A 24,398-nucleotide genomic window follows, 5' to 3' on the forward strand; every position below is an offset into this window, starting at 1 on the left:
TGCCCCAACATTGCCCGTCATCACAACCGCATACACAGATATGCATACAAGCATGCACTTGGTCTTTACCGTAAACATGATTTGAATCCGCCCCCCATGCTCTCTCCCTTCCTCTTATGTGTGTTAATTTTTTCCCCCCAGAATGCCATGGTGTCCTTCAAGGAGCTCTGTGGTCTGACCCCTGCGGCCAACATGAAGCAGTGCATCCTGACAGTGTCTAGCTGGCTGATGAACAGCGAGCGTACCCTGAGGGTGACAGTGGACCTTAGTGAGACCTACCCTACCATGGAAGCTCAAGGTCCTGTGCCTGAGCTACTACGCAAAGTCCTCAATGCCTATGACATGGTAAATGAAAGCAGTGTCTCTTTTGTACTGTGTTAAGATAGCTCACTGTAGTGCAGAACATCGCTCAAAATACTGACTGCCGTTGTAGACAGAGTAAGATAAAATGTCAAAGCACTGAGCCGCTACATCGTGATAACAGAGTGTACCCAGTGGTGCTGTGATAAGCACTTTGTGATCTGTGCAGATCTCTGTACATAGCTGCTAAACTGCAGTACGTGCATAAATAAAACAGGAGAGAGCCAGGAGGAGTGTTAACTAGCTCCCCTGCCTCCTGCTAGTTAGTGCAGCAGTTGACTCACACATTTGTACAGCCAGGGAGCTTTAACATGCTCTGAAAACATCCATTAAAACACCTGTTTGAACAAATTAGGACTGTTTATTATATAACTTCACATATCCCAGGCCATCTTAGCTCCTGCCTCAAAGCTGCAGTCTTTATTTGAAACACTTGGAATCAGTATTGCCCAAGTGAGGATTAGACAACTCCTGTAATGACAGGTAGTAGTTAGGTGTCACGCTACAACCCCACCACTCACCCCAAACTTTACATCAGGAATTAGGAACACTTTATTTGTCATTTTATTTCATGCATACATGAAATGAAATGAAATATCGTTTCCCCCAGCCCACAGCAGTGCAACACAAAGACAAAACACATATCCAAAAACTACAAGAACTGCAAGAGGACATATCTGAACTAACACATACGTATATCCAAACTAAGCAAAAACATCACTGTCCAATAGCATGAACGCCAGCCAGAATGACTGTCAGAACTGTTGGTCTGCATGGGCTAGCAGTTAGCTTAGCTTGCCCCACTTCTGTGTCCTGTCAGACCGCCCTTGGTGTTTCCTCTTCAGGTGCAGCTCTGGGCAGCGCTGTGGTCCTTAGGCTCACCGGACACAGCAGACCAGGCTCCCTCAGCTAATCCAACGCCAGCTCTCCCAGCCAAACACCTTCGACACACCTCCCCACACTCCACACGCCGACACTAAAACACAGTCAATGCTAGGTGAGGCTGCTGCCAGACCGCCCTCAGTGTTATCGGAATTGCCCGTCTGCATGGGCTAGCAGTTAGCTTAGCCTGCCCCGCTTCCGCGTCCTGTCAGACCACCCAAGGTGTTACCTCTTCGGGCGCAGCTCTTGGCAGGGCCATGATCCCTGGGCCCACAGGACGCAGCAGACCAAGCCCTCCCAGCCAATCCAGTGCCAGCTCTCCCTGCCATCAAACAAAGACATAAACTTTGGACAAAGACACTGTATGGATGGTACTGGGTGAGGCCGCCGCAAACATGAACATTTAACTCATCCACACTGTTTGATGACATATACACTGTGGAATCATCGGCAAATATAGCTAAGCTAGCATTACTCAAAACAAGTGGCATATCTTTGGTAAAAATAAAGTAGAGCAATGAGCCCAAACAAATTCCCTGAGGAACACCACACTGTATTGTCCTTACAGTAGAAAAACTACCGTTAAAGTAAACAGTCTGTGTTCTGTTTGATAAGTAGCTCCTCATCCAATTAAGGGTCAAATTATTAAAGCCATAAGCAGCAAGTTTAATTAAAAGCATATGGTGGTCTATTAAATCAAACACAGCACTAAAATCAGGTAGCACAGCACCCGCGGTCTTTTTCCTGTCTGTATTCCTCAGCCACTGATCAGTCATCTGCATCAAAGCAGTACTTGTGGAGTGATCTTTTTTGTAGGCATGCTGAAATTCAGAGTTAAGTTTGTTAACAGAAAAATAAGATAAAACCTGGTCAAACACAACTCTTTCCATAAGCTTGCTTAGCACTGGAAGAAAGCTGATAGGATGGCTATTAGCACCTGTAAACATGTCCTTCTTGTTTTTGGGTAAAGAAATAACGTTTGCAGCTTTCCATGCCAATGGATATACACCCTTCTGTAAACATAGGTTCAAAATATGACATATGGGTAATGCAATAGGACCAGAAACCACTCCTAACAGTTTCCCATCAAGTTTATCTAATCCCGAGGGTTTTTCACTATTTACACTACTAAGAAGTGGTTCTACTGTATTCACTTGAACAGCTTGAAAGTCAAATTCACAATCTCTATTTTTCATAAAATGGTCATTAATCAATTGTTTTGAAAGTTTGTTATCTGAAGTTGTTTCATTTTTTAGTTTCTCAATCTTTCCAACAAAATATTCATTAAAATAGTTAGCAATACCTTGAGGTTTAGTAAGGAAGGTACTGTCTGACTCTAGGAAGGAGGGTGTATTTTCCACTCATCTACTCATTAGCTCGTTAAAAGTTTTCCACAGTTTCTTTCCATCATGTTTAATTTCATTTATCCTATTTTGATAATACCTTCTTTTCTTTTTTTCTATTTATTTTTGTCACTTGGTTTCTTAGTGAACAATATGACTTCCAATCAGATGCATTACCAGACTTCATTGACTCAGTTTATATTTTATCCCTCTGGGCCATCAAGGCTTTCAGTTCCTCATCAATCCAAGCTGATTTTCTTTTCCTTACTGTGAATTTCCTAATGGGAGTATGTTTGTCAGCCACTTCTAAAAGCATATTTGTAAAAAGTTCAAGTGCTGCATCTACATCATGTATTTTACACACATTATCCCATTGCACCTTATTTATCTCCCTAATGAAATCATTCTCACAAAAAGATTTAAAAGATCTTTGAACAACAACTTTAGGTCCTACTTTTGGAACTTTGGCTTTCCTAACAATTGCCACCAAATTGTGAGCACTGAAGCCAACTGGAGTTGATATAGCCTTTGAGCACATTTCTTTAGCATTAGTGAAAATGTGGTCAATACAGGTTGCTGATTTCTGTCCTGCACAGTTTGTATACAACCGAGTAGGTACATTCACCACCTGAAATAAATTACACACCTTTGCAATATCACTTATCTTCCTTTTCAATGAAAATTTTGCAGAGAGCCAGTCTATATTAAAATCCCCTAGAAAATGCATCTCTCTATCCCAGTCTGTAGCTTTCTGCAACATGTAACATATATCTTCTAAGTACTGAGCGTTTGCACTTGGTGGTCTATAACAACACCCTAAGAGAAATGGTTTGGTGTGAGGTAAATGTATTTGAATCCATAGGGCCTCAATAGCTGAAGTCAAAAGATCCCCTCTTATCCTGACAGGTATATGGTTCTGGATATATATATTGCCATACCACCACCATAGCTGTTTCTATCATTTCTAAAAACACTATATCTTGACACAGCAATTTCATTTACATCTACTTATGGATCTAAGTGAGTTTCTGAAATGGCAAGTATGTGTAAATTCTCATTTTCAGTTAAGGAAGTCACCTCATGAACTTTATATTTAAGACTGGATATATTAAGATGTGATATTTTTAAACCCTTCTTTGGTAATTTAAAATACATAGTGAATAATTCATCTAATCTTCCATTTGAGAAACAAACAGCAGAACATTCAACTCTTGTACAATTTAGTGGGTCTCAATCCTCCTTGGTTTCACAATAAGGCAATCATAACTAATAACTGCATAGTCCCCGCTAGCTCTTGCCTCCTTCATCGCTGGCAGCAGCTCAGCACGCTTCTTGCACAGTTGATCTGAAAAGTCTTCGTTTATATACACTGAAGTGTTCCTGAGGTTAGCCCTTGCCCTTGCCATAATGAGTTGTTTGTCTTTAAAGCGTAAAAGCTTGACCACAACTGGCCTTGGCTTCTCAGGATCACCCCTGGACTTTCCACTCCTGTGTGCATGCTCTATCTTATAGTGTCCGGGTCCAGTTTGAGCTTTGAGGTGAAGAGCTCAAGGACCTTGGTCTCAGTCTCAGCCCAAGTCTCATCTGCTTTATCGGTCTTGATGCCTTCAGTGACGAGATTGTTCCTCCGGGTTTGGTTCTCCAAATAATCCACTCTCTCAGAATTGTCAGTTGAATCCAATGGCTTTGATTTGATTTGTAGGACCTGCTTTGCAAGATCCTTAGCCTCAGCTGAATGCTTTGTCTGGTCAGCCTTTGTTTCATCAATGTCTTTTTGAGAGTATTTCAGACTAATATTTAGCTCTTGAATCTCAGCGATCAGAAAATCAGTTCTCTTATTTGTTGACTCAAGGATCAATTGAGTAAAAGTACTAAAAGAGGCTTCTTGTCTTTTCAGTAATTCTTCATAAAAGTGTTTCTGTTGCTCCAACATGTCCTTGAGTATATCCATAGTTACAAAATCGGGCCCTTCACCTTGAGTCTTGTTTGTGTTCCTGTGAGACATCCTCAGATGCAACAGTATTTTCACTCCAAAGCAGCAATTACTTTCAGATATATTTAAAATTGAGGTCTCACCAGGATGTACCAGCTATTATAGGCAGGAATCATTTGTGTGGCCTTGCTTGGACCGCTCAAGTTACCCAACATCTACTTAGTCATGTCAGAGCATCAACAAAGGAAAGGCTGGGATCAAACGTAACACCAAGATTTTTGGCTGCCATACTTTGTGAAACTACAGAGTTGTCGATTGTTATCGTTACTTGATCAAATTGGTGTCTGTGTCAAGCAGGGCCAATGACTAGCATCTCGGTTTTATCTGAATTTAAAAGCAGAAAGTTAAGTGACATCCAGTTTTTCACAGTAGCCAAGCAGGCCTCTAAGTTAGTGATTTGAGTATGATCATCAGCCCTTATAGGCAGATACAACTGAGTATCATCAGCATAGCAATGGAAATTTATTCTGTAACTGCGTATAATTTGGCCAAGAGGTGTAATGTAAAGAGAGAAAAGTAAAGGGCCAAGTACTGAGCCCTGAGGCAAACCATATTTAATGTCAGAAAATTTTGATATAATATTATTATAGCAGACACAATGTGTTCTTCCAGATATGTAGGACTTAAGCCAAGAGAGAACTAAGCCAGAGACGCCAAAATTACAATTTAATCTATCCGAAAGTATACAGTGATCAATGGTGTCAAAGGCTGCACTGAGGTCCAGTAGTAGAAGCACAGAAGTGGAATCAGAGTCGATAGCCAGTAGAAGATCATTTACCACTCTGATCAGAGCAGTTTCAGTGGAGTGACAGGGCCTGAAAGCCAACTGAAAAGGTTCATATAGATCGTTTTCTTTTATATGGGTCAAAAGTTGTTGATACACAACTCTCTCTAGTACTTTAGAGAAGAATGGAAGATTAGAGACTGGCCGATAGTTATTAAGAGACCCTGGATCAAGGTGCAGTTTTTTAAGTAGAGGTTTAACCACAGCTGTCTTAAAACTGCTGGGAACAATGCCAGTAGTAAAAGATAAATTAACGATGTCTAGCATTGTAGGTCCAAGAAAAGGCCATAGGTCTTTAAAAGGTTTTGCTGGTAAGGGATCAAGTAGGCAAGCAGTTGGTTTAGAAGCTGACACGAACTTAGTCAAAGTATCAAGGGAAAGCTGTAATAACTGGAACTGACAGTGACTCATTGTGTAGATATGAATTTAGTATGACAGGATCTGCAGGAGTAGATGGAGTTGAAGGACTAATTTTGTTTAAGATCTCATCAACCTTATTGCAGAAAAAATCTAGAAATTCATGGGCTGTGAATGGTGAGCAGCTAATAGACGACTGCTTTTTAGTAAGTTTAGATAAAGTGTCAGAGAGAAATCTGGGGTTATGTTTATTAATATTTATTAAGTGAGAGAGATACGATGTTTTTGCAGTAGATAAAGTACGCTTGTATTTCAATAAACACTCGTGCCACGATAGGTAAAAAGCTTCCAATTTTGATTTTCGCCATTTACGTTCCAGTCTCCTGCAGGTCCGCTTAAGAGCACGTGTCTCATCATTAAACCAGGGTGTAGGCCTCTTTAGTCGCCTAGCTCTGGTAGTGAGAGGTGCAACTGAATCGAGGAGACTAGAGAGGGCCACATTTAAGTCACTAGTGAAATTTTCAACAGAGTCATTTACCATAGTGAAAGGAGCCAAGACTTCAGGCAGCTGCTGGCCAAATGCAGCTACAGTGGAGGGACCGATATGGCGAGTGGCAATTACATCTGTGCTGACATTAACTGGACAGGCCAATAATGCTTCAAATTTGATGAGAAAATGATCAGACACAGCAGATGTGGTTGGTAGATGATGTTCAAGTCTCTTGTTTTTGGTGGAGAGAGAGGTGTGTAGGAAAACGCTATGTCTTCCGTTTGAGCATGTGCCATACAGTTCCCTTTTTGCTACTCGGTCCTGCTTGCTCACTGTCCTCTTGAACTCCTCTTGCCTGCAAACTCTCTCTAACCTCCCTATGCTTCCTTAATACCACAGCACGTTCTTTAGCACAAAAAAGTGCCAGATATCTCATCTCCTCTTGCTCATGTTGACTGTTTACCTACAGCGTGTCCATTGGCTTGCGCGGCGCATCCAAGCATAGATTTGAATGAGGTTGAGATGGGCGTATCATTACCAAAATATCATACTCCGATCCTGAGGGCACCACATACAGAGAAACAGATGTTGCCTGCCACAGCCTGGCTGGTCAGCAGAGAAGTCGGATCTTTGGTAGCTTAATACTAACGCCAAGGCTTTCAGATAGAAATGTTGCATATGAGCCACACCAGTTGTGGCTGGTTTAAACCACCTATAAGCTGAGACTTAGTGTGAGATCCTGTGGCAGCATTCTTTTAGACAGAAGGGCAACACTCCCATTGAGTTAAAAAAAAAAAGAAGAGACTTTTCAAGCCTTTTTTTTTTGAAGCCATGAGATTTTAAAAGTTTTTTTTTTCGCATCATATTCTTTTTGAAGCAAAACTCATCTCAATCTCTTTAGAAGTGTCCTGGCCCTGAGGTTGAGAAACACTGCCCTATTCTGCCCATGACAGACGCCTGTGTAATTTGCTTTGCGTCACAAGTTGTTATTATTCAGAGCTGATTTTGCTGCTTGTGGAGCTAAAGAAATGACAACTGATGAAATATAGCCTTCCTCAGGGTGTGATCAGCTGAGTGACGGTGTACGCTTCCCAAAGAATACACCCCAGTCCCCAAGAACAGAGAGTCCTTTGTTTACTTGTGTTAGAGGGTATACATAGTACACAAACACACACACACGCAGTATATATTTTTGAGACTCATCAAATTGATAACATTTTCAGAATATCAGTAAATACTATAAGATATGTTAATAATACTCATAAAATATTATTTCTATAGACAATTGTTAAATCAATATGTTTAATACATTTTAATAGACCAGATGATAGTTATGGTTCTGGCATGTCATGCCACTCGAACACCATTATGGTGACCACTCAACAGAGTGACGTATGGAGATATTTTGAATAAATCAATGGATTGAACATTTTTGCAACATACACAATATCAGACTGAACTGTCATAAGCACACCAGTTCCATAATGAGTCACAAGTCAAGCATAAACACAAATCAAGTTGACGAAAAGCAATATTTCATCATGTTGTTCACCAGCACTTCATGATAAGATAAACTTTAGCCATTAGTGTTTAATAAAATTGTAAGACTTACCCGCGGTGTGTTACTAATTTGCATAATATGTGCATCAATTAAAGTATCGAGTACTCAAGTACATTTTTCTAATTTCATCCAGGTACCGGAAAAGGGATATCAGGTCAAATGCACATCGCTAAGCTATACAAGTAACTGTGAGTGGATGATTGCCAACTCATGGCAGCATACTGTAGAATGTCATTGTGCAGCCTATGTCCTTAGCCACTCTCTAATGGGCCGCAGTGAGCCAGGCGTCGTGACCTTCTATTGAACTGAGTATCAACACATTGGATCTTCGTGGTCAGTGGCCCAGAGGCCGGGACACTCCAGTAGAAGGACGCAACGACCTACTTCACATTTCGGCGACACATTTATGTACACATGCACATGCGCAAACACTGATAAATGCATGTGTGCACTCACTGAGCATGGGAGCCTCCTTCATGCCTCTCCCTGCTCTGCTACCAACAGTGTGAAATTTCATTAGTTTCCTTCCTGCCTACTGTGGGTTCACTCCAGCTGTTCTTCCTCTGCCTGTGGAAGGAGGACAGCGACTAAAAGTAGACATTTCTATGCTGGTCAGAAAGGTAAAGGACAGGTGAAAATGGGACTGCACTTCTGCCATTCAGTTTGTTGCTGTACCAGACAACTTGAGCTGAAAGCACTTGTCAGAACCATAGAGTCATCTTTGACAACTGGGCAGAAATTCACAAACTGGGCTTTTTGTTCTCGTAATATTTTTCAGCATTCTCGCAGGTTAAAGCACCTTGAAATTGCAATACGTGATTTTATTTCATGTGACCTTCATTAGTGCTTACTCCTTACACTCATCCTAGCTGGCAGAGTAGATCCAGGTTACATTTGGTCCAAATCCCTACAGCCAGACTCTTAAAAGCAACCAAGAGATGGAATATTGCCATTCATTTTAGCTTCACTTCACTTCACTAGAAACCTGCACAAGTGCAAATTAGGATCAATTTCTCTTAATTTTATTGATTACACATGGCACATCTCTGACAAGTGCCAAGTTATATGTCTGAGGTTTAACTGCCAGTGAGCTGAGACTCAGTCTGAGATCCTATGGCAGCACTCTTTCAGACTGAAGAACATCACTCCTAAGGACATATGGCTCATCAAATCAACATCCTCTGCTCAGTCACCTTAAAAAAAGGCTTGATTTAATTGTGCTTTAGGACAGCTGTATCGTCTATCTTTTTTTTTTTAATTTAACTTTGTGCATCGTCCCTGTACATGTGTTTTTAGTCTTATTTCTTCACGTTCTCTTTTGCTCTGTACAGACCTTTAAATCTTCTGTTTTGGTATGTTTTTTAATGGTCTGTTTTTCAGTATGCAACAGACAACCTTACCAACTTGTCACTCTTTGCATACTGTTATCTGTTGGTCTGCCAGTGTGGGTCATTGTATTTTCAGCAAAGAGGTTGTCAGTCGTCATTTTAGTGCTTAATACAGTCCAGTTTAGACAGTTTGGTTATGAATGAGCCTGACTTCTACTTTCTACAGCTGCAGTCCCTGACTCCCATAATCCCACTGGACCACTAGTTGTTAGATGCACAAACGGGTCCCATTTTACGATATTGGAGCAACCCAGATGCAGCGAGCTCGCTGCTCACAAAATCAAGGTGGCATGGCAGTCTATTCCGTTGCCTGCCAACACGGGGATCGCCGATTGGAATCCCCATGTTACCTCCGGCTTGGTCAGGCGTCCCTACAGACACAATTGGTCGTGTCTGCAGGTGAGAAGCTGGATGTGGGTATATGTCCTGGGTGCTGCAATAGTGCCTCCTCTGGTCAGTCGGGGCACCTGTTCGGGGGGGGAGGGGGAACTGGGGGGAATAGCGTGATCCTCCCATGCGCTACGTCCCCCTGGCGAAACGCCTCACTGTCAGGTGAAAAGAAGTGGCTGGTGACTCTACATGTATCGGAGGAGGCATGTGGTAGTCTGTAGCCCTCCCTGGATCAGCAGAGGGGGTGGAGCACTGACCAGGATGGCTCGGAAGAGTGGGGTAATTGGCATAACTGGGGATAAAAAGGGGGAAAATTAGAAAAAAAACAAAAAAACAAAAACAGTAAGATGATGTAATACCTCTGTCACCGCAAGTGTATCCCTGTGTCTTGTACTGCCAGTATTTAACATAACAGCGTCACCTCTCTGTTCAGCTCATTTACAATAATACAACTTGTAATGTTATTTCAGTCATTGATTCATCAGTTTAACTTGCTGGATAAGTTCTCTGGCAGCAGTCCCATCAAAGTGTCCTACATGGTATCATCAACCATAGTACACATCCTCAACATTGCCACACAGCCACTTTGCGGTCACTTTGGTCCAGATGTTACTAACCAACGCCTGAGCTTGTTATATGAGTTCAACTGACACGACCCTGAGTCAGTTCAAATGAGATAGCAGGTTGGACTGCAGTGTCTTGTTTGAGGGTACTTCAACAGAATACATAGCAATTGCCGGGATCAAACCTGTATAACCTGGAGAGGCAGGTCTCTTCTCAGGATATGCAAAGTGTTTCACCAGTGTTGGTGTATCCCCTCGCCTCTTATTTACACATGCTGTGTTTGGCTATGTGTCCAGCTGGTGTTTTCAATTTCGATCTGCCGTTATCTTACGGCCACAGCTCTCTGTTTGTTTGGCTTAGCCCCTCGGGCGACACTGAGATATGGGAGATCCAGCATAACCCAGAGTTTTCTCTCCTATAGATGATCCAGACCAGCAGAACCCTGATCGAGTCAGCTGACGGGGTCTACTCAAAGCTCACACAAGCTCAACGGGCAGGTAAGAAACATTTGAATGAGCAGACCCTATATCCTTAAGCTATGACCAATCCCTTTTCATTACGCAGCCCTATGTACACTTCAGTCACTCCCAGAAGGACACCCCAAGAACAGCCGACTCTCATTTGCATAAGATTTATGCTCAGTGCTCAAGATGTATGCTCTTTCTAAACCGCGTGAGCCTTTCAAGAGCAGTGCAGATGCTTTTTACGATCTACTTTTTAGAGCCTGAAAGTAATAGCTCAACACAGCTCTCATTAATAAACATCTACACTATCCAGAATGTGGCACTCCAGCCCTCTTCTGCCTGCTGAGAAACATGCATACACAAACTCAAACCCCTCATTGACTACATTCATTCCCTAGCCTTTCACCCTAACCGTAACCATCAGAACTACAGGCCTAACCTTAACCCTTACCCTACCCTTAACTGAATCCTAATTCTAACCTTAACCCTAAACCCAAGTCCATCCATCCATCCATCCATCCATTATTCCAAAGCGCTTATCCTGCTCAGGGTTGCGGGGATGATGGAGCCTATCTCAGCAGTCATCGGGCAGCAGGCGGGGAGACACCCTGGACAGGCTGCCAGTCCATCACAGGACCCAGACCCACACACACACACACATTCTCACCTAGGGACAATTTAGTAGGGCCAATTCACCTGACCTACATGTCTTTAGACTGTGGGAGGAAACCAGGGCACTCAGAGGAAACCCATGCAGACAAGGGGAGAACATGCAAACTCCACACAGAGGATGACCCAGGATGACCCCCAAGGTTGGACTACCCTGGGGTTCGAACCCAGGACCGTCTTGCTGTGAGGCGACTGTGCTAACCACTTCGCCACTGTGCCGCCCTAAACCCAAGTCCTAGCCTGACAATAGACCCTTAAAGAAGTGAGAACCAGACAAAATGTCTTCACTTTGCAAAAATGTCCCCATTCTGATGACTAAAACCTCAAATTAGTTCTCACATAGTACAAGAAAACACACACACACACACGCGTGCATGCACACAGACACACACATACACATAGTTAAAGAGATTGGTTACAGACAGATGTTCCTCCTCTACTAATGCCCTGAGCACACCCTGCCTGTCGCACATCCATTTTGTGTATACCCTCTAAATCACATGTGTCAAACTCAAGGCCCACGGACCAAATCCGGCCCTTCGCAAATTGTGATCCGGCCCGTATATCAATTTAGGTACTCAGTCACTTTTGGCCCGCCTAGCTGTGGTCTGCACAGCGATGTGTGCGCGTCAAACCAAACAGACGGGTCTGCCTCCAGTGCACCCTCGCCGCGCTTCATGATGAAAAGTGGTTATGTGACTTGGCTTTTATGGGTGACATAACAGAGCACCTCAACACCCTGAATATGAAACTGCAGTGACGCAAACAGCTGATCACTGATATGTATGACGCAGTGAAAGCCTTTCGAACAAAACTGCGTTTGTGGGAGAACCAAATGCAGCAGGGAAGTTATGTTCACTTTCTGACCTGTCAGTCATTGGCAAACGCACTCAGCACTGCTTTCCCAAGAGAGAGATGCGCGGAAAAAACTGAAGACACTCAAAGCAGAATTCGACAGGAAATTTGCTGACTTTGAGACTCAGAAATTCAGGTTTGAGGTTTTACAAGTCCATTTGCAGTTGATGTAGACTGCTCTCCAGAGCACTGACAGTTAGCACTGATAGATTTACAGAGTAATGGCACACTGAGGGCCAAGTTTGACTCTGTTGGGTTAGGTGAGTTCGCACCATTCATCCCAAATACAATGCCACAGCCCCGCCTTCAGGCTGCCCGTGTCCTGAGCATGTTGGGGAACACTTGTTTGTGGGAGCAAATGCTCTCTGTGATGAGGATCAACAAATCCTCTCACATGTCTCCCCTCACAGACAAACATCTTGTCTCCATTCTGAAAGTGGCTACAGCTCAGGACTATAAGCCAAGAACCGATGAACTTGCATCAAAGAAAAGATGGCTGGTGGCTGGAAATAGGCCCATCTATATGGCTAAATAGCACACCAGCACTGATGTGTCATATTTAGGTCTGTGAAATAGACTGCATATGAGTTTTGCTTGACTGCGAAGTTTATTTGTAATTTTTAGGGTTTTATCAGGAATCAGGAAAAGGAACACTTTATTTGTCATGTATACTTGCGCACATGAAATGAGATGAAATATCATTTTCCCCAGCCCACAGCAGTGCAACACAAAGACAAAAACACACATCCAAAAACTACAGGTACTCTTATATCCAAACTAGGAACATGTATATCCAAACTAAACACATATATGCAAACGAAGCACACAAAAAAAATCACTGTCCAAGAGAACGAACTCCAGCCAGTTTGACTGTCAGAACCTCCGGTCTGCATGGGCTAGCACTTAGCTTAGCCTGCCCCACTTCTGCGTCCTGTCAGATTGCCCTTGGAGTTTCGTCTTCGGATTCAGCTGTGGTCAGGGTCGTGGTCCTTGGGGCCACCGGACGCAGCAGACCACGCACCCTCAGCCAATCTAATACTAGCTCTCCCAGCCAGATACCTTCAACACTCCTCCCCGCACTCCACATGATGACATTAAAAACACAGTCAATGCCAGGCGAGGCCAACGCCAGACCACCCTCGGTATTATCGGAACTGCCGGTCTGTGTGGACTAGCAGTTGTTATGTGCAGCTGATTTCATGCCAGAAGGCTAGACTGTATGGGACATGTAAACTACATGATTAAAGATCTTTTTACTTTTTTATTAAATGTCCCACACAATCATTGAGTTGTCATATTCAGGCCTGTGAACCAGGTTGTTGTGAGTTGGCTGTATGGTAGAAAACTCATAAAAATGTAACCAGAATGCATTATTTGGCTTGACTGAATATGATATGGCTAAGCCAATTGTTTTGTTGACTTTTTAAGGGCATTATGTGGACCAAATTGTATGTGAGAAGGCTATATGGGACATGCAACAACATAGTAAAGATATATATTTTTTTATTTTCATTTTTATTTTTTTTGATTAAATAAAAGCATGTCGATTAACTATACATGTCTGGCTCTTGACGTGATTCTCATTTCCCGGTGTGGCCCCTAGTGGAAATGAGTCTGACAACCCTGTGCTAAATATAGTGAGCTCCCAGTGGTTTCAGGGGAAGAACATGTACCTTTACATCTCATGTTTTCCTGCCGGCAACATGGCAGTGTTCTGCCCGCATTCACAGCAGCTCACACAACATCAGCGTCATCGGGGATGCTGTCTGCGGCTGTAGCTGGCCATGCAAGCTTTTCATCAGTGAGTCAGCCGGGGTAGTTCTCATGTCAGAGGGCAGGTGAATGCGATCAGTCTGCCACACAGAGTAAGAGCTTCCAGAGAGCGAGGGAGAGGGCAGGGAGCACAGACATCCTTTCAGAGAGGGAGAGAGAGAGAGAGAGAGAGAGAGAGAGAGAGAGAGAGAGAGAGAGAGAGAGAGAGAGAGAGAGAGAGAGAGAGAGAGTGCTGAAAAGACTTGACAGTGGTAAAGAGAGGGGCGGTGAAAGGGGAAGGGACGGAGAAACGAGGACAAAAAAAAGAGAAAAGTTTTGTCAATACGGTGTTTTCATACTGTTCTGGATGTAATTGGTCCAGCCTTCGGGTAAGGGACTATAATTGACTATAATAAGATCACTGGACTCCAGATTTGGGATGCTGCGGTTTGCAGTCGGCAGTCTCTGTTAAAATTGTCACAGATTTCTGACCATTTGCCCTGGCTCCTCTCCCATGCTACAGCATCAGGCCGCTAAATTTAAGTACACACAGAGTAGTGACAGGATTATGAATGGTGGTGAAACTGATTGTTTTCCTTGTGTTTGTTTACCTCAATAGAAAACAGTAAAATACGTGAAAGACTCTGAACACACAATTACAGAACAACAAATGTTGGTACGCTGACACAGGTTTACAAATTCAGGATTATATACAACAGACAAATACCAAAGCATGTAGTTCTTGCTTTGGCAAAAAAGGACAGAGCGTCCCATGTTTTAAGACGAGAGAAAAAGAGAGAGCATATGGGCAAACTAGAAGGGCTGGTCCACTGGCACATCCCCATTCAATATGCCAAGGCCAATGTTTCAAGTCAAGCCCACTGTTCCCTGCCTCATTGCCCCTGCATCACTCCCCCAGTCACATATGGACTCTATCTCTCCCCCGTGGCCAGGCTGATGGTTTTCGCCATGTCACTATCCAGCGATCGGGCCAGAACGCCGGGGCTCTCCAATCACAGAGCACTCCTCTGCTCCACAGCTTCTTGGCCGAGAGCTGAAGCAAGGCAGTTGAGGCTGCTTCAGAGGAGATGGACTGGGTGGCTGAGAGGAGCCAAAGTCCCACACAAGCAACACACAGTCACATAACTGCGTGTTCATTTTGCAGGGCGAGGGGGAGCTTATGTAAGAAGAAGAAAACAGTGGGACAGATAGCCAATGGGACAAAACAGAGGCCCCTGGGGGGGGGGGGGGGGTCTTAGTTGCATGCCAATCATAGCGCTTTCCTGAAACACCCTGTCCCAACTACTACTTCTCCACCCATGGGGAGGATTTTTTGGTAGCGATAAGTGTGTCGGGGGGTAAATAGGTCTGTGTCTGCGGTGAAATAACAACACAGAAAGTTGGGGTTTTTTTTGTTTTGTTTTTTTAATGAGGCAGTTTTTTTTCTTTGGCATGCTTTGGCTTCCCAAAAATGTATAAAGACTCCCAGCAAAGATGCCAGTGACAGGGGCAAAGATGGACAGAGAGCCATTACCTCTGGTTAAGCCAGTATTGTGATGAGCGGGAATACAACAACACATTGTTTTTCTGTGTACTGTTGATGTATTCATCCACTTGCTGCACTTTTTTTTTTTTTGGATTCCCCCACCCCCCCTTTTTCTCCCCAGTTCTACTTGGCCAATTACCCCACTCTTCTGAGCCATCCTGGTCACTGCTCCACCCCCTCTGCCGATCTGGGGAGGGCTGCAGACTACCACATGCCTCCTCCGATACATGTGGAGTCTCCAGCTGCTTCTTTTCACCTGACAGTGAGGAGTTTCACCAGGGGGACGTAGCATGTGGGACGATCACGCTATTCCCCCAGTTCCCCCTCCCCCGAACAGGCGACCCGACCGACCAGAGGAGGCGCTAGTGCAGCGACTGGGACACATACCTACATACAGCTTCCCACCCGCAGACACGGTCAATTGTGTCTGTAGGGACTGCACATTTTCATTTATTCCTTTTTTCATTTGCATATATGCAAAAACATATTGCATCAAATCAGAAAGGACACACTAGAAATCCCTGTGACAGGACAATATTAAGAGAAGCTGAACTGGTAAAAGTGTTCATTTTAATGTGAGAATAGTTCAGATAATAGAAAAGATAGATTTCTATCCCAAGTTAATTGTCGTATTGTCTGAGATTGCACTTCAAGGCTGAATAACATTTTTTGGATTACTGAGTAATATATGAGAGAGAAAAAAAGGGGGCTCTTCTGTATCTCTAGTTTGCTTCCTTGCCATGATAGTTTGCTATTAAACATGATCTACACCAAACACCAAAATGGGATAAATTCACAAATCACGTTGTGCCAAACAGGTATTTTGAATCCTTTGTGTTTCAGGGATAAACAGTAAGTATCTGTAAAAGGTGAATATAAGGTGAATATTGAATGTGGTGCTATGTTTGCTATGGTTTTATTACTCGGCAGGACATTCAATATTCACCTTATGTTCAAGTTTAACAGATAATTACTATTTATCACTGTGACACAGAGGATTCAAAATACTTGATACTGAATTCATCCCATGTAGTGTTGCTGTGAGGCGACTGCACTAACCACTATGCCACCATGCCGCTACTACTACTATTGTTATTATTATTGTTATTATTATTATTATTATTATTATTATTATTATAGCATGACCAAGGCGGTCATTTTGATGGTTTTGGATTTTCAAAGTTTAATAACTTTGTGGAAAAAAAAGAAAACGATACAGACCTGCCGCTCCCTCAATGCCCCTGAAATTGTCTATATTTGTATTAAAACGAACTTTAGATCAATTGCACTAAAAAAAGAAAAAAAGTTATGATAAGATCTACCTAAAACGACCATGAGCGGTCAAGAAGACGGCTCGTAATTTCCGCATCATCATGCGCGTCATGTCACTAATTATGACATGTGTTGGCCGCGTCATTTCCTTCACGACGTTCATTGCTGTCCTAGGAACACAAGGGTTCTCCAGTGCAGAGTAACAGTCTAAACTTCATTTTTGATTATTTCCAACATGTCTGGTTACAGACGCACCATGACTATCACCGAGGCGTTGCAGTATTTACAGGCGTTGGATAGCGGCGATTTTAAATTGTTTAAAAATAGTATTATAGTTGTTAAAATGTTAATTTTGGTGTCAGTCGTTTCCTAACAGACATACTAACATATGCAGTGCATTAATATCTCAAGTGGGTATTTATCTTGACAGAATATAGAGTTTAAAAACCAGCGGTCATTTTGACCACCCATGGTTGTTTTAGGTAGGAGTGAAGTGCCGGTCGTTCTAGTGCTAACAAATGGTTTCTATTGAATACACTGTTTAAGAATTTTAAAGTTGAAGGTGCCTCAGTATAACCAGGTACAGCATGAAATACATTTAAAGGTCTAGTTGTTAAGTTGTCAAAGCAAATGTACATTTATTGCTGGATGGATTATTGCTATTGATGCTTGAAATTGATTGGTCACTTCATTTGGTTATTTTCAAGAGGCCTCAATCTCTAAATCCATGATATAGCTGTGAATTGTCAAGACATTTCAATCACATAAAATCAATTCACTGGTGCAATAAAATCCTATTGGTCCAAAGGCATTAATGTAGAGACGAGGCCTGCAGTGGTGTGCTTGCCATCCTCATCTGTGGCAGGTCTCATGGGTTCTCTGCCGTCTCTATCTTCTCATTAATGGTTGAGATTGAGTAGAGGCGTTAGTATACATTCTGCATAACAGAAATGATTGACAACTGAACTGCGGTTGAAAACGACATTGTATACGGATGTTTCTATTTCTCTCTCTCTCTCTCTACCACTCTCTCTCTCGCTCTCTCCGTGTCCTCCATTTTTCCTCCTCTTTGTCCCTTATGGAGAGGTGAAATCTTTATTTTCCCATTTCTAGTGTGGGAAGATGGTAGTTCAAATTCACGTTTGCAGCGGCCTCACACAGTACCGTCCATGCAGTGTCTTTGTCCACGTCTGCGTCTAAGTTTGTCTTCGTTTGATGGCTGGGAGAGCTGGCGCTGGATCGGCTGGGAGAGCTTGGTCTGCTGCGTCCTGTGGGCCCAGGGACCACGGCCCTGACCGGAGCTGCACGCAAAGAGGAAACACCGAGGGCGGTCTGACAGGACGCGGAAGCGGGGCCCGCTAAGCTAACTGCTAGCCCATGCTGACCAGCAGCTATGTCCGTCATCCTGACTGGCATTTGTTCTCCTGGACAGTGATTTTCTATTTTTATTTTAGTTTAGAAAAATGTGTTAGTTTGGATATATGTGTTCTTGAAGTTCTTGTAGTTTTTGGATATGTGTTTTTGTCTTTGTGTTGCACTGCTGTGGGCTGGGGGAAATGATGTTTCGTTTCATTTCATGTATGCAAGTGCATGAAATGAAACAACATAATGTGTTTCTGATTCTGATCGGCCAGGATCAGATAGGAGGCTAGGAGAGCTAATTTTGCCTCTCAGTTTCAAACTGAAGAAGGTTAATGTACATGTAGAGTGAGGCACGACGGCAGGTTCGGAGCTCCCAGATGGAGGGAAGCAAGAGCTACTTTTCAGCAGCCTCCGCCATCCTTCCTCCGCCTCTGTGTGTGCTCCTCCTTCGTACCATTTATGCCCAGTCATTATTGCAGCTAATCAGTTTAATTTGGACAGTGGCACTGACGTGTTGATGAGGATGGAGAGGTGCCCACCAACCCCCACCTGCCCCCTCCCCCACCCGGCATCACTGATGGCTCGCTATCACACAGTGCTCACAGTGCTAATGGGGAACCAGTCAGACAGCTGGGACGCACGCCACCACCTCCAGATGCTACCACTGCGTTCCGTTTGTGTGTGTGTGTGTGTGTGTGTGCGTGCGTGTGTGTGTGTGTGTGTGTTGTCACTATGTCAAAGTATATATATGTACACTGGTAAATGCATGCGACAGTACCAAACATCCATAACGTGCCAGTGCATATGAATGTCATATCAGTGCTTTGTTTGTCTTATGTAGTTGTGTATTGCCGGTATTCAGGACAGACAGCTGTGCATGACATGATCAGGTTGCTAGTTTAGTGTGTGGGCGCAAGACTGGATGACTGACGGAGCCACTGCCTGCCTGACCACAGTAATTTATTGATGTCACGTCTCTGCTAAGTCTCTCTCTCTCTCTCTCTCTCTCTCTCTCTCTCTCTCTCTCTCTCTCTCTCTCTCTCTCTCTCTCGCTCTCGCTCACTCGCTTGCTTTCTCTGTCTCTATCTCTGTCTCTCTCTCTCGCTCTATCTCACTCACTCACTCTGTCTCACTCGTTCTCTCTCCTTCTCTGCCTCTCTCTCGCTCACTCTTTCTCTCGCTCTCTCGCTCTCTTTCTCTGCCTCTCTCTCGCTCTCTCTCTTTCTCTCTCTGTCTCTCTGTCTCTCTCACTTGTTCTCATTCTGTCTCTCTCTTGCGCTCTCTCTCTTTCGCTGTCTCTCGCTCTCTCTCGCTCTCCCTCCGTCTCTCTCTCTTTGTGTCTCTTTCCCTCTTCCTGACCTCAACCACTCTACCCACGTTGATGTGGGGAGCAGCCACTCCGTGTTCATTGCATTAGCATGGAAATGCAGGGGATGAGGGGCTCTCCCCTGCCTCTGCCTGTCTATCCCTTTGTACACTCATTGTCGGTGCAACTGTACTGTTGGGCAATGGAAAAGCCCCTGCATGATTGTCTGCCATAATGACATTGTGCTTTAGGCACCGCACGGCTTATCACTTAGTGATGAATTAAATAAGAACTCAACTCTGACTGTGCACATATCCTCCTCAACTTTCCTCTCATGCTTTTTCAGTGGGTATTTTTTCTTCCTTCCATCTGCTCCTATTTTTGAGAATGTGTTTGATTCCATTATTTACTTACCTTTTCTTCCTCACAGGCTTTCTCTCTGCCTGTCACTCTGTTTCCCCGTGTCTGTGTATATGGAGCATAAGTAATGGGTGCTGCTGCAGCACTCATTACACAGTGAAAAAGCCTCCCTGCAGAGACAATAACCCTTTACTAAGGGTGTGTGTGTGTGTGTGTGTGTGTGTGTGTGTGTGTGTGTGTGTGTGTGTGTGTGTGTGTGTGTGTGTGTGTGTGTGTGTGTGTGTGTGTGTGTGTGTGTGTGTGCGTGTGTGTGTGTGTCTAATCAGAAGGGAAGTGGCGTTTCCTCTCATCCCTCCACTCTCTATCGAAGTACATCCAAGCGTTGATGAGCCTGCTCTGCTCATTCTCTATCACTGTCTCTCTGTCTTTCTGTCTTTTTGTTTTCCTTTCTTTTTTATTTGTGTGTCTCTTTCTGTCTGTCTTTCTCTCTCTCTTCCCATCTTGCCCATCTGTTCGTCTGTCCCTCTTTCTCTCTCTACTTCCTTTCTTTACTTTATCTCTCTCTGTCTCTGTCTCTTTCTGTCTCTGTCTCTGTCTCTGTCTCTCTCTGTCTCTGTCTCTTTCTGTCTCACTGTCTCTGTCTCTCTGTCTCTCTCTATCTCCGCCTTCGTTCTTTCCACCAGAGAAGCAAAGCATGAGACGCAGTCTCATTGGAAGGTGCTGAGGAGCCCACATTTTGTTCATAACCTTAATTTCCACTGCATTTAAGTGACAGTAAGCAACAGCGAGCATGTGACTGTAGGGGAAAGGAAATGCTTAATAATTGGGAAATTAAATGCTTGAAGAGGTTGTATGCAATGAGCCGCCTCCAGCTAATTTCATCTCTCATGCAGCCTCCTGTCTGCTTGTTCCACCAGTCCCCCCCACCCCCCATTGCAGCTGCCCGCGAGGCTCAGCTCTGCACCACCAGCAGCCCATTAACTACGCCAGATTACAACATCAAATCAGCCTAAACCCTATTAACACAACTCTCAGGCCCCTAAAATGGATATTCTTGCAGTGATGACTCCTGCATCACTCATGGGCAAAATCATAGCAGGGCGGGCGTCTTGGCTCTAGAGAGATTTCCAAGCGGTTTGATGAAATGCGTACAGTTGGTGAGACTGAGCGAAACTCCACAACTGGCTGTGCAGCTCTGAAAGCTGGGCGAGAACACCAGGGAGCAGCTTCTGTACTGTGCTGCGTTGTCCCCGGGGGAAAGACATCCTCACAGTGAATGTCATATGAATGGGCTGAACTCAAGTTCATAAAATTACATTTGCATAGGTTAACTTCCATTGGAAGTAGCCGAGTCTCTTTATTTAGACTTGAGTTGGTGGTAGTTCTGTTAATAGAGCAGAGAGTTGAACAAAACTCGGAGGATGTAAGCAGGGTGCTCGCAGAGAGGCCAAGTCAAGAAATGAACAGGCTTTTATCCAAAAACGGATTATTTAAATTTGTTTTTACATTGTCTCTCAAGGACATTTGCTTTTTTGGGGGGGGGGATTTTCCCCCCATTTCTCTCCAATTGTACTTGGCCAATTACACCACTCTTCTGAGCAGTCCTGGTCACTGCTCCACCCCCTCTGCTGATCCGGGAAGGGCTGCAAACTACCACATGCCTCCTCCAATACATGTGAAGTCGCCAGCCGCTTCTTTCACCAGGGGGATGTAGCACGTGGGAGGATCATGCTATTCCCCCCAGAACAGGTGCCCTGACCAACCAGAGGAGGCGCTAGTGCGTTGACCAGGACACATACCCACATCCGGCTTCCCACCCACAGACACAGCCAATTGTGTCTGTAGGGATGCCCAACCAAGCCGGAGGTAACACAGGGATTCGACCCGGCGATCCCTGTGTTGGTAGGCCAAAGGAATAGACTGCTACACCTCCCTGATGCCTCTCTCAGGGACATTTTTGTAGCATTTTCAGAAGTTAACACTAGGTAACTTGTAATGACAATTTCTCAGGTTTCAACTGCAGTTGAATACATCATCGTGTAAAAATTGCAGCAGCTTCGTAACGTTTGTTTACTTATGTTTTTTTTCTCCATGTCCTCCATGTCCTCCATCCTTTTTCCTCTCCCTCTCATCCATAACAAAGAGGAAGAATTTGGAAGACATTCAGACAAATTATAATGATTATACCAATAATAGAACAGAGGATCACTCTAAGCAATTTAGTTGGCATGAATTTGCCTCAGTGAACCAATGGAGAAAGCTGTAGTGGATGTTTCCATGTATCCTTGGAGGTCATCTCATAAACCTTGCATTTAGGCACAGATCCAGGGTTATGATAGCAACCAGCAGGAAAAATGCAGAGGAATATGGTCACGGTATTCTCATGCTTTCCTTGTCTTGTTTGCTGACACGCCTTATCGTCGGGGCACTTTGCATCACGCGGAGTTGTTGGAACAAAAGGAGCAAGGAGGTGCCTGCCGAGCGGGAGATGGTGTACCTGCCTCCCTGGACAGAAATAGCACAATGTCGTACTTTCACGGCACCTTTTCTAAGTGGAGTTCAAAGCATGAGGGGAAAACAATGTTGTGTTTCTACCTTGTGTTATTCTGGTGTACTTGCATACATGTTAGCCCCGGTATGTCTTGTGAGCGTTCACTGTAGTGAACCAACTCTGGAGTGGCTTAAGTTCAGATGGCTGGGATAGACAGATAGCGAGGCTAAGACTCAGAGACTTATACTGCATGAGATTGTTCTCAGAGGCGCCCCAAGGATTAGTAATGGTCTACTTGGACTAAATGAAACAAGCCCTACTGACAGTCTAATTAGCGGTTAACCAGCATTGCAGTACCTGAATTTTAACCCCCATTAGCAGTGCACTATAGTGCATAGTAAGCCGCTACTGTATGCATTCACGCACCACCACAGAGACATCTATTGCCATCTCACAGCATTGTTCTCCCAAAGGGTTGGTTAGTGTTGCCTTACTTTGCAGATATTGCTTTGCTTCCCCACTTGGGGAGCTAATGTTTGTCTAATCATTCGACGTTTGTATGTGTCTGTATCCAGGATTGGACTTCCATGAGGACCTGCATCGCATTGGAGCCAAGGAGGGCCTGAAGGGTCGCAAACTGCAGAAGGCCATGGAGAGCTACGCATGGAACATCACTGTGCTTAAGGTCAGATATGCCACGTTCACAGCGTAGCCCTGAATACACAACCAAGACCCACATATAGTTACACCTCTTCTTGTAGTTTGCATGAGGTCACCATTCAGTGCAGTTGATTTGTGTCAACATGCAAGATTATACTGGAGATTGAAATGTCCAGCTGGATAAGGATGCCCAGACCCTGTTGTTGAGCTTACACTACATAAAGTCTTAATAAAGCTTTCAGGGGCCAATTGCATTGGCCTCCGCTCTAATCCTTAAATCTCTTAATTAATTGTTGCTGTTGCTGCTCCTTGATACTGTTTTATTTACAGGCTCAACTAGCTCACAAACAACACATGATAGCATCTCGTGCATTTGTTTTCAAGTCCGCTATATTCAGCTGTTACCCTTCCCTATCTGGGGTTTAGTGAGGGGTGGGAGTGGGGTGACGTGGGGTTCAGGCCGATTGGACATAACTTAAGGGAGCCTCTGCCTGACCAAGGTGCAGGTATGTGGAGAGATAAGGTTGTCTACTTCCTCCATAATTACCTGCAGTAATACAGTCTTAGATAAAGCCCGGCATACCCCTAAGATGGCACTTTTGGCCTGACGGGACCAAATAAAGACAAAGAATATATGATGCTCAGCAATCTATTTTTATCACATTGCTTTCTCATTTCCCTGAGATTATTTGGTAATGAATGAAGACTCTCCTTCCAAAAAACGAAAAAAAGAATGAAGACGGCCCTTCGCCAGAGTCAGTCAGGACAAGCCAGGAATAAGTCTCGTTTGCCTACTACAATTTGCATTATCAGATGGGAATTGCTGAGAGCTGCCATGAAGATGGCAACTGAAGCATTAGCACATTTATGTGTGTGTGCTTTTATTTATATTTGTTATCTTTTATTTTATTGACTCTAGAGCTGCAGCATGTATGGGCGCCAGATTTATCTTCATTAAGCTTTAGTGCACAGAAGAGTTGGGGAACTTAAGTGCTTAAGTAGCATAACAGGTGGACACACAAATCTAATCTCCATCTCCAACTCCATCTCCACACCCTACTCCCTCATAACCTCTCTCTCTCTCTCTCTCTCTCTCTCTCTCTCTCTCTTTCCTACACACACACACACACACACACACACACACACACACACACACACACACACAATTTAATAAGCTCGCCACTCCGTCCACCATCCACGAATTTCCATTCCCTAGCTTTTAATTTTTTTGGTGGTTTTACACACTCTGCACAAATGGGTCTTGGTGCAGATGACCTTTTCCCTGTGCTCCTTCTCAGTCTTAGGCTAGGTTTACACCACAGGTCTTCATGCCCAGTTCCGATTTGTGCCTATATCTTCCTTTTTTGATTGCCTGTTTACATCTACTTTTAAAAGCGACCCATATTAAATTCCCGTGCTTACACCATAACTCCTTGATTTGCACTTGAAAGAGCCCACATGGGTCAGCCTACATCCAGAGTTGGGTCACCGATGTGGAAATAAACAATCACACGAGTACAGCATGTCAGTCAAAATGCAACAAGAAGGA

General features: G+C 44.0%; 1 protein-coding gene across 1 annotated transcript in view; it reads left to right on the top strand.

The window, feature by feature from the left end:
• The window catches only part of plcl5 (phospholipase C like 5), a 144,041-nt gene that overhangs the window by 113,579 nt on the left and 6,064 nt on the right, over positions 1-24,398 (top strand). Inside the window, exons 3-5 of the mRNA XM_056288383.1 lie at positions 142-345; positions 10,534-10,609; positions 22,765-22,874. Coding sequence (XP_056144358.1) covers positions 142-345; positions 10,534-10,609; positions 22,765-22,874 — 390 coding nt within the window. The remainder of the gene's footprint in view (positions 1-141; positions 346-10,533; positions 10,610-22,764; positions 22,875-24,398) is intronic.

This window comes from Lampris incognitus, chromosome 10 (genome assembly GCF_029633865.1).
Source record: "Lampris incognitus isolate fLamInc1 chromosome 10, fLamInc1.hap2, whole genome shotgun sequence".
Classification (NCBI taxonomy): domain Eukaryota; kingdom Metazoa; phylum Chordata; class Actinopteri; order Lampriformes; family Lampridae; genus Lampris; species Lampris incognitus.